The sequence below is a fragment of the Protobothrops mucrosquamatus genome, unplaced genomic scaffold, assembly GCF_001527695.2.
Source record: "Protobothrops mucrosquamatus isolate PMUCROS unplaced genomic scaffold, P.Mucros_1.0 scaffold2051, whole genome shotgun sequence".
Lineage (NCBI taxonomy): Eukaryota > Metazoa > Chordata > Lepidosauria > Squamata > Viperidae > Protobothrops > Protobothrops mucrosquamatus.
This window is the reverse complement of record NW_015388158.1, coordinates 26,723-38,605: the sequence shown is the minus strand read 5'-3', so window position 1 is coordinate 38,605 and position 11,883 is coordinate 26,723. Positions and strand designations below refer to the sequence as shown.

Below are 11,883 nucleotides of genomic sequence, written 5' to 3'. Positions count from 1 at the left end.
ACCACCGCATAACAGTGCCTCCCACTCCTAACTCACCCAAACGTCGCAGCATGATACCGTGGTCCACGGTATCAAAAGCCGCTGAGAGGTCCAAAAGAACAAGGACAGAGGAATGGCCCCTGTCCCGGGCCCTCCAGAGATCATTTACCAACGTGACCAATGCCGTTTCCGTGCTGTATCCCGGCCTGAAGCCCGACTGTGATTTATTATGTAAGATACACTGTACATTAACTATATTATATATTTTATATGCAGCCCAAGACAATTCCTCTTCTCTCAATGCGGCCCAGGCAAGCCAAAAGGTTGGGCAACCATGGCTTAAATGTTAATCCAAAGATGAAAGTTCATCCTCACTTTTTTTGTAAAAGTAGAGCAGTGATTTCATTTTGAACAAAAGAAGAGTCTTTTAAGAGTGAAAGCTCAAGTAACAGAAAAAGGGGTTTTCTAAAAAGAAAAAAACATGCTGACGTATGCTACTGTCAACCATAAATCTGAAATTTGTGTGCACAAGCATTCTTGTTTATTTATTGGATTTATAGCTGCCATCAGACAACAAACAACAATAACAAATAAGCCATTCATTTTTTTTAGCGTATGGCATCTATAGAGGTCATGTAAAGTATAGTAGTGAGCATATAAGCCAAGATGCCCAATATTAAAAAAAATACTCCAATGCAATACACCTTTTATGCAATTTATATTTATAAACCTGTTGGCATTTATGATGGTCTTCAGAGAGAGAGAGGGAAGGAGGGAGAGGGAGGGAGGGAGGGAGGGAGGGAGGGAAAATGTTGTTTTATTAATGGAGATCACCAGTATCCATGGAGTTCATGGACAGATATTTTTTCTATCCATCCGGTAGGCAAAGATGAAGCAAGATGAATGTTTGATATCTTCTTTTTTCCTTCCCAAGCAATTATTGCACAGCATGGCTAACAAAAACAAATCTAGGGACAAGTATAATATGGCAAAATAAAAATGCTACTTCTGCCTAGAAGCAAATTTTGTTCATGTATTACTTCTAGTCAGCTTCTTCCTTTAAATAAGCTCCAAACCAGTTAATACATTTTAAATAATTTAAAAGATGTAAATGTGTTGTTCATTAATAAACATAAAATTAATAAACAGAATATGATAGTATGTCAAATAGCAAGTGGATGATAAAATGGAAGCCATATTTTAGAACCAAGACTGCTGGCACGGTAATTCATATGAAAAAATTGTTGAAAGAGACAAATCCAATTTACCATCTAGCAAAAATATAATAATTTTGATTATCGACAGAGGTTACCACCCGATCAAAAACCCTTTATGTAAAATTTGCTATCTCCTCCCCAGTTAATATGTGGACAGGAAAAAGTTTATGCCAAAATTTTGGCCTCTGATAATAAGTATGGTATTTTTTTAGCCCAGCTTTGCAGACATTCCTAAGATGTTGTTGGCTGATTTCCTTCAGGGTAAAAATGGGATGAAAGTACTAGAGTCATCCATTTTCTAGCAATAGCAATAGTATTTAGACTTATATATCACTTCACAGTGCTTTACAGCCCTCTCTAAGCAGTTTACAGAGTCAGCCTATTGCCCCCAACAATCTGGGCCCTCATTTTACCGACCTTGGAAGGATGGAAGGATGAGTCAACCTTGAGCCAGTCAGAATCAAACTTCTGGCTGTGGGCAGAGTTAGCCTGCAATACTGCATTCTAACCACTGTGCCATCACTTTCTAGGCACAAAGGTCTGTTTGAGAGACTGTGTATCTTCCCTGTGTAGCAAGAAAATCATAGATACATACAGGACACCATCCACCAGCCTGCTTGTATAGTCAACCAAGAGTGATAAGTCCTGTTAAAGTTATTGAATGAAGTCTTAGCAAGTGTATCATTCTTTTTGCCTTGAGTCTGTGTTCCCTTAGTCCTTTTCCAGTTCAGCAGATCTGTCATAGCTACTCAGGACTGCCCTGTCTTTCTCCACTTCTTGTACTTGTACTTCAAAGGCATCACTGTTGATTTGGTTTACTGAATTTACAACTAAATATATGGGAATAGCATCTACCTAACACAGCCATTTAGAGGATTGCAAACAAGTACAGTAATTTTGTGTATCGTTCTATTTCTTTTCTTTCTCTTGTGGGTAACATGCTTATATAATGAATAGAAAAACTGGCAGCTTTCTATACCAGGACTCTTGTGAAATAAATAGTATCATCTGATGTTACTTGACTGCTAGGCATTTCTGTTCAGAAAGAGAAAGTGAGAGCGAGGGAGAGTAGGAAAGAGAAAATACAATATACACATATTTTAATACCAAATAACTGTGGTATAAAGGAGGAAGACACCATAGCATACATTTTAGTTATTGGATAGATTTATATCTTATCTTACCTTCAGAAGCCCAAGACAATATCTATAACATTTTCTCCAGGCTTTCCCTACAATAACAATCCTGTGAGGCAGGTTGAATTAAGAAAGTGACTGGCCATAAGTTACCCAGTGTGGTTCCCTGGTAGAGAATCAAACCTGGGTCTTTTTTTAAATTCTAATCTTGCACCTTAATCACTAAACCACACACTGTAAAAAGTATAGCTCAGATCAAATTGTAGATGCTTGATGGTATTTTCAGGATAACTTGGATTACATTCTTATTGTAGCTGTACCATGAGCAATGTACTTTTAAATAGGGACTGTTTTGTTTGTAATGCTTTTTTTACAATACGGAGTAAAGTCAGGCTCCTCTTTTTGTTTCTTTCGGTGGTACATTAGTGTGGTTTTGTGAAGGTAGATATTGTATTTGTTTTGCTCCTTTATTGGACTTAAATGGCCACCCATTTTAACCAGCTAACTTTCAGAGCCTATATAAATTCACTTTCAGTCTGCTGTTCAAAGCAAAACCGAGTGCACCTCACTGTTAGAACAGTGTTTTGCATGTTGAAAGTGTACAAATTCAAGCCCTGATATTACTAGTTAAAACTGAGGAGAGACCAGAGATCTCTGCATGAAACTTGGGAGTTTCTACTGTTGAGGGAAGCTAATATTAAGCTAAAAGAACAAATGCAACAGGGTAGGATAAAGCAGCTTTCTTTGTTTCTTTTGTGGCTTTTACCTCTGTGGCAATGTATCACTGCATCCCTTTATTTTAGATAGGTTTTTTTTAAAAAAGAAAAAAACCTGTTTATGAAGTCTGATTATGCACATAGTTAACTGCATATATTGATTATAAGGTGTGGGTTTTTTTAAAAAATAAAAGCAACATAGATCAAATTGTAAGAGATCAGTCCCGGCGCTATGAACCTGAAAAAAAAATATTTTAACATTTAATGAACTATGTGCAGTCATGCTCATACCCTACATCAGGGGTCCTCAACCTTGGCCACTTTAAGACTTGTGGACTTCAACTCCCAGAATTCCTCAGCCAGCTTTGTAGCCTGCCCTACATTCAGGATAAGAAGAAGCACTGTGTGTGAATCCCAGGGGGAAAAAAATCCCCATGCTTCAGATCAGTTCTTTTTTTGCAGTTAAGATGAAGTGAAAACAGCTCCCTTTCTTAAATGTTTGCCATTAAGATATATTCTTGCTCTTGTGGCGCTGTCAGCTTTCTTGACATGATCTGAAAGAGCTTTGACTGAAGTAATTTTAGCAACCTATTTCATGCACTTCACATTAGCTTCGAGAAACATCTGCAGGGATATTTTGTCATCTGTTAAAGTGCGCATTTCTTGCTTTCGTAAGTTGCATTTCCACTAGATGTGTTTACCATCTCGGCAAAAAAACCCAAGGTAGCGTCCCATAAAAATGTTCACACACTGAATTAGTAAAGCTGTAGTAGCAGAAAAAATGCACAGCTTTGTTCGATGTGTTTACAGACGTGAATGCAAATCCTGATTTTAAAATACTAAATGGATTACTATATAAATATACTAAAAGAGTCTCATGGCACCTGAAGGACTTTCCTTTTTAAAGAAAAGTAATGGCAGGTGTACTTTGGGGAATGTCTTCCATTTAATTTTGAAAGCATGTTATCGCTGCTCTCACAATGCAATTGGGAGGCTGCCCATTCATAAAATGGCTGCAGTGGGGAATGTAACTAGTCACGAAGCACCAATATACAGAATGTTCTTGGTCATACTCTCCAACCTGTCTTCAAAATGCTTTTTACAAAACCCTCTTACCATTTGCCTTATTTTGCAACAGATCAGCATACTTTTAGACAAAGTTCTAGGCTACTCATCTATTTTTTTTTTTTTTAAATTAAGAAGTCCATGGACTCAGCTTGGGCCTAGAAGCATTCCTAGAAGTAAAAAAGAAATGACCCTGGAAGCAAGTGCATCACTGGGAAGCCTTGCAGATTCTTAGTTTCTTCAAAGATGAAATATGTTGTCAAAATACTTTTTAGAAAACAATTGCTTAAATCAGGGGTAGACAGCTATGCTGGCTCAGGAATTCTGGGAGTTGAAGTCCACGAGTCATAAAAGAGCCAACGTTGCCTACCCTTGGCTTAAATATAAAATTCAATTGGGTCAAGGACAGTAATTAGATACATGAATCTGCTATTTTTTAACTTGTTGATATAGATCTAAACCAGGGGTCCCCTACCTGTGGGCAGTGAGGGGTTTGCAAAATGGCTGGTGAGTGTGCCCACGCGCATGTGCATCTTCATTTGCACGAGCAGCAGGCGCACACTCCATTTGCACGAGCAGCAGGCATGCATGCACGCCGCTTGCAGAAATGGAGCTGTGTGCACGCTTGCTAGTTGCTTGCGTGAACTATCCCCTTCCACCCCACCAGTCACGAAGCTGGAAATGTTGGGGAACCCTGATCTAAACAACAGCAACTAACAACTCTTTGCACTTCATCGAATAAAAAAAACACAACAATATATTTTTTTAAAAAAGCATATTTATGTCCAGGAAGAAAGAAACTATATAAAATACTCGTAATCCTCAAATTGCTACCACAATTGAGCCCAACATTTCTGTTGCTAAGTGAGACAGTTGTTAAGTGAGTTTTGCCCCATTGACAGCCTTTCTTGCCATAGCTGTTAGGCGAATCATTGCAGTTGTTCAGTGAGGAACACGGTTGTGAATCTTGCTTCCCTGTTGACTTTGATTGTCAGAAGGTCGTAAAAATGATCATGTGACGGCTGGGACGCTGCAGCCATCATAAATGCGGGTCAGTTACCAAGTGTCTGAATTTTGATCCTATGACCATGGGCCTGCTGCAATGATCATAAGTGTGAAAAAACGATCGTAACTCCCTTTTTAAAGTGCCATTGTAACTTTGGATGGTCATGTAAATACACTGTTGTAAGTCGAGGATTACCCGTAGAACAAAATCAAATTCACCAACCACCCTGTCCCAAGGCCTGGGAGAACTGCAGAGCTTTTCAGTGCCTTTTGGAACATCATCGGGATGGGAGTCACACAGATATCTGGGAAAATGTTATTCCGGAGGGTAGATACCTATAACAATTTATCTCACCCACTGGTTTCATGTGGATGTTTCTCAGGAATGGTGAAGCTGTCTGAATCCAACCTTTTCCTCATCTCATCAATAGCGATTGAAATAGACCATAAGGAAATAAACCATTATTGACAGTATCACAATTCTGAGAGATCAAAGAACACAAGGATGAATGCACCATCCTGGCACCATCAAAAGTCATTAACAAGCACGACCCGTGTTGTTTTTATACTATATTTGTGCCTGAAATCTGACTGGAAAGGGTCCATATAATCCATTTCCTCCATGTTACTTTGGAACTATTGCCCACCTACCTCCTTAACAACCTTCCCTATTGGAGACTACAAAAAAAAAATGTCCAAGATTATTGAGTCCAGCAATGGTTTGTTAAGGAGGGTCAAAGGAACCACCCGCTTTCTGAGAGAAGCTGATACTACTGCATGAATCACTTCCAGGCCAACTTTAAATACCCAGGAAAGGTTTGGAACTAAGAAAGAGGTGACTGAGTTCACAGTTTGAAGGAACCCGTCCACTTCATATGGAGTTATAGACTGAAGCCCAACACAAGGAAACCCACGAGACCATCCACCAAGTAGCTCAGTTGCACTTGCCTAGTTGGAGTCCGACACTCAGCAAATCTAAATGATTTTGTCTGTGAGGTCACTAGAATATTCTTCCAGCAGCCCAGTAGATGTTCCTGTGACTCATCCCTACTCAGCAAGAAATGAGACAACCTGATCAGAGCCATTGGAAATCTATCTATGGATGCATAAAGGCAGTGAAATGACACTTTGCCACCATTACCGGCACAATATAATATATGGGCTCTTGATCAGGTTTGGTCAAGTTTTCTCTTCCTCTAATGATGCTCCAGGCATCTCTTCTGGTCCTTTGTTTCCCAGAACTGTTTATAAAACTAAAACTAGGATCAGCGCAGAGAGAGAGGCGGTGTAGATCAATCCAAGGCTTCATTCATAGCCCATTCCATGATGTGACCAAGGTTTTAACTGAATGTCTATCATATCCTCAGGGAAAATTCCAAGCTTCCTCTGGAACTTTACAGAGACCATAGGTTGCCTTGGCAAGGCCGTTCAAATGGGTCCTATTTCTCAGTGACCTAAAGGGCAATCAAAGTGATTTTTTTTAAAAAAAATAGCTATTGGTTTTTTTTTATTTTTTTAAAAAAAGCATCAGTCAGAAACTGAATTGACCGTGCTGATGGAATGATAGTGTTGTCTTCTGCTATGAGAATACATAAAACACCCAGAACAGAAAATAAAACAGTGCAGAATATACAAGCCAAATCATTTTACATTTCTTCCAATTTGAATGCTCATCTCATATGCTTGCCCATTCTCTGGGGGGAAAGAACCAGGTTTCCAGACATTTAGAGAAGACCATCAAAGTCAGGGCCATCTCTGTAAACCTTTATAAGTGATAGCAAACCCTTTGCATTTTACCTGGAAACTTACAGAGTCCTGCAACTTGCAAGGTGGTGTATCACACAGTGTTATACTTAGAACATAAAAGCATAGGACTGGGAGGGACCTCAGAGGTCTTCCAGTCCAGTCCCCTGTTCAAGGCATGAGCCTTATGCCATTCCAGTCAAATGGTTGCCCAGTCTATTTTTTAAACTCTCCAGCACCCACAACTCCTGGAGGCAAGCTATTCAACTGATCAATTATTCTCACTGCATGTACTTGCCAAGTCCACAATTCATATTCAGTGTTTTTAAATTGCAGCACCTTATGAAATATGTCCTGAGGATTATTTGATATCATTCGTTTGGAAAAGGACGCCGGCAGGGGATATGGCATTCAACCGATGCCCTCTTAATGCTACAGGTATTGTTACTGCTTCTTTAATCCAATCTGTATTATTATAAATCAGAATTTTTTTTTGCCCCTTTATAGTTTATATGATTACGGTATTCTTTAAACTAAAATCTTCCAGTCCTAAATAATGTATACATTACTTTTTTAAAAAAAATTGGTATGTTTCACACTTAGCCTCCTGGTACTTCCTGTAGTAAGCAATTATTGATCTATTCTTAAGCTAGTTTGCTGGAAATAATGATCTGCTACCAAAAAAAAATTCATAATATTTCTATATTTTACTCTGATCCTTTTCCTAAGGCAGGGGTAGGCAACCTTGGCTCTTTTATGACTCGTGGACTTCCACTCCCAGAATTCCTGAGCCAGCATGGCTGGCTCAGGAATTCTGGGAGTTGAAGTCCACGAGTCATAAAAGAGCCAAGGTTGCCTACCCCTGTCCTAAGGAAATCATTTTCCTAAGGAAAAGCTAATGCTTCCTATTATAATGTGATATTTGTGGTGCACGCTCTCCACAGGGATACAGAATTCTTCTGAATGGACTTCTTGGGTTGATTCTGACTTGTCTTTCCATTGCATTTTTCTCCCCCCCTCCCCTCATCCCTTTTGTTCCTCCTCCTCCTTGTTCTTTATGACTTACAGGTACCACTAGCAGGCGCTGCTCTCTCAGCCTTCACGGAGTGGCCTTCTGGGAACAGCCGAGCTTTGCTAGATGCATATCAAATGAGTACAAACACTTGCAGCATTCAGTAGGTGCAAAGCCAGCTTTAGTACTTGCTCTATTTACTCATTGCTTAAACAACAACATTAAGGGGATAAACTGTTTTGCTGTTCAGTCAGATCATCTGATGTTAAAGAAAAAATAAACATTGCTAGAGGTGGGGGGCAGAATATGCATGCCATTTGTTTTCATCCTTTGTTTTTATTATTTTGCTTGGGTTTATTTATTATTTTCCCATGAGTTCATGTAATTATAAAATAATGCATGGTTTCTGGCCTTTCTAGTCTTTCCCTTATAAAATGTTTATAAGCACTGGAAGCCACAAACTTCTTTAGGTTTACTGGGAATCCTGATTGTGAATATATTAGATTTCCTGAAGCCACAGAACATTTTATAACTCATTCAGCGCTTTAATGGTGCGCCCATCAATCAGTAGCACAGATACATTTTTTCCCCCCTCAGTTCTACTTCAGCTGAGAACAAGCACAAGCACGGCATAAATTTAGCGCATGAGATAACCAAAGAAAAACGACAGACGTGCAGATTGCTTTTGAAAAGTGAATCAAAGATCTTCTTTCTTTTCCAGATAATAGGAACATATGGAAGTTCATTTCCCTCCCTTCTAAATATTGTTTAGATTTGCAATAATTTCTTTATTATTATTTCTTTCTTGGTACACAACTTATAGGCTGCTCCAATCAACTGACTCTGAGTCCCCAAATTCGCTATTGGGATTAAAACAAATAATCTTAATAGCCAGTCAAAGACTCTCTTAGCTATTTCTCTCTTTTCATTCTCCAAATGCACTTTCTTCCCTGTTTTCCTTTTTCACAATACTCCCATAAATACCATGGTGCTTTTGTCTCTATATAATTTATGTTGCACTGGGAAGGCATAGCTTTGTATAAATGCACATTAAACACATACCAATTAGAAATTCTATTCCTATACCTACTGTTGCCCTATTCCTCTGTAGCCAGTGGAAGAGCATGCACATATCTGTCTGGGATCTTCAAAGCAGCACTGCTGTTCTTCCTCACTTCTGCCCAACCTGGAAAGAAGGAATAACAGCTGCCACTGACAGAGCTCATACTGGACCTAACAACTGAACCTAACATTCTTGAATACAATTTTCTTTCTTTCTTGGGGTGGGGATGAAAACAAAAGTACAATAGTGGTAATCCTCATTTTATATATATAGAGAGAGAGATATTTTATTGGTTTTTAACTATAACAATCTCTAGTGCCTGGCATACAGCATGTTGTCTTGGTTTATATTTTAACAAGAAAAAAAGGACAGTAATAATTAACAGTCAATGATTGAATTTGATAATTCTATAATTAATATATTAATTAATAATACATTTCTTTGATCCTCCCTTCTCCCATTTGTATTTTCCTTCTTCAGCCTTAGCCAAAATATAATTCTTAATATTTTCAATATATAAATGATTAGGTATAGGCATTTTTTATATTTATACGAATAATAATAATTTCTCTATATAACATTTTTTTCAGCTTATATTATTCTCATAACCATCATCTCATTAGTTCAGCATGCATCCTATTTTTATAATTTTTGTTCGCTTAGATTCCTTTATTTTCAATCCAATTCTTATCAGTCATAATTTCTTTATATTAGTCATCTTCACTGTCTAAAGTTTCCCATTTAGGTACATCATCCCAATATTTTATGTCATGCATTATAAAAATACTATACTTTTTATCTATCTTATAATATCTATATTGATTTACTATTCTTAAAAAAGAAATTAAAATTAAAAAATGCCATTAAAATATAAAAAAAACAGTCATTGATAGTGAAACTTACCAATTTGATCATTACCAACTTGCCAGAAATCCACTCCCATGCTGTATATATAAAGAAACAGTTGACATATGTGCATAATTTGCTGCAAAAAGTCAGGTATAGATTTGTCTTTCCAATGTTGTCTAACAATTCTCATGGTTCCCCCTTTCCAACTTGATTCATGTAACATAATTTGTGGTGCATTTATATGTTCCATGCAGTCTAAAAGAATATATAAATGCTCAGTGGGCAGTAATGCTGTCTTGAAACAACAAATATTATTTTGTTAGTCTTAAAAACATTACTTGGTATTCTATTTCTTTATTTCAGTTAATCTGATTCCATTGTTTCTATTGCTCACTATAGTAGCAAGTACTGGCAATTAAAGAATTGTAGGTGATGTGTGAGAGCTCTTTCAGAAAATATACATAAAGATATACATGCTGATCATTTGACCATATTCAAGTGTCTTTGGCAAAGAAATTACTCATTGCACAAACAATATGCTTGGAGAAGCTTTATCTAAGAAGGAAATGAGGAACATATTCATCAGTGTTGTCAATTCAGTAACTGAATCATCTACATGTGATGAACTGGGAATAAAAACTCCAGCTGGCATCAAGTATTTGGAGTAGCACTCAAAATGTTTATACTTTCGATAGGGACAAACCAGTAAGTCATTCATAATGTATCACTAATGAAAGACTAAGAGAGAAACACACATATGTATGTACGTATGTGTGTGTACGCATGTGTATGTACGTATGGGTACTTACGATTTTAGTGCAGGAATCTATGTCCAAAATAAACGTAGAGGACTATCGTCGAGACTGTTTCCAACTATAACAGTAAACCAGTTTTAAAACAAGAACTCAAATTTATTAGGTGTTTGAGGAATGATTTCTTTCTTAAACTAGGCTATAGTGATTGATTCCTCCCCTCCCATCAGCCTTGCAATCTTGTTCTCTTGAACTACATTCCTGTTAGCTCCAAATGAAAGGATGGTCATTTTTTTTTTCCAATATAAAATTTTATTGTTTTCCAAAAAAGAAAAAAACATCACAAGTATTACACAATATTATATTATATCCCACCCCCCCGGACTTCCCAAACCAAATCCCAGGCTAATATTCAAATATAGGTAAACAAATATTAATATCTCTAACTCCACAAACTCAATTTATAAACAATCCATCTCCTCCACATTAATGCAAAAATTATACATTTAAGCAATTCAAATACACCAAAGTCTATATCAATTCAGCAGGTATCACCAGTAACTCTTCCTCTCTATTAAAACATGATTATCATATTTATAGTAATAATATAAGTGCATTTCAATTTCTAAAAAGTATATTCTAACATTTCATCAATCTAGCCCTATAAAAAATCATTTAAACCCTTAATAAAGTTTACAACTTCAAATACTTATCAATTATAATACTTCAACCATTGTAAAATCAAAAAAACCTTTAAAGCCTTAATTCCCAACCATTCATAATTAAATCAAACAAATTCAGTTGTTACAACATCATTATCATAATAATATATGTCCAGAAAAAAGAAAAAAGAAAATACATTAACAGTAAATCCACATCCTCATTCATTATTAAATCAACAAAAAAGAAAAAACCTTTAAAACCCTTTTAACCCATCAGATAACATTTAATATCCAAGAAAAACCTTTTTAACCCATCAGATGACATTTAATGTCACATTTATACCTGACTCTGGCTTTCTTTCTATACCAAATTAATCCCCATATTAAAGCCTTTCGGTTATCAAACCTCAATATTTGATCACAGAACTTTCTAATCGATTCAAACTGAACAAAATTTTCTTCCCTTTCTGCCAGTATCATCTGAGTATTATATGATTTACTCGATGTTATGAATAGATTATTAGCCACTTTGTTATATTTCCTAAAGGATTGTGTCTGAATGTCAATCTTTGTTGTTTTTAACAATTGAGATGAGTCAAATACAATTAGTTGTTGATCTTCCACATTTTCTCCCAGTATGGATTCCCAATTAGGTTGTAAACATAATGTCTCTGTCTCTTTAAA

The 11,883-nt window shown here is 36.8% G+C and overlaps 1 protein-coding gene across 1 annotated transcript in view; it reads left to right on the top strand.

The window, feature by feature from the left end:
- The window catches only part of LOC107294675 (adhesion G protein-coupled receptor B3), a gene marked incomplete at its 3' end in the record, with an annotated part of 218,035 nt that overhangs the window by 180,014 nt on the left and 26,138 nt on the right, over positions 1 to 11,883 (top strand). The window contains exons 7-8 of the mRNA XM_015823927.1: positions 7,198 to 7,299; positions 7,930 to 8,036. Of these exons, the coding sequence (XP_015679413.1) occupies positions 7,198 to 7,299; positions 7,930 to 8,036 (209 nt within the window). The remainder of the gene's footprint in view (positions 1 to 7,197; positions 7,300 to 7,929; positions 8,037 to 11,883) is intronic.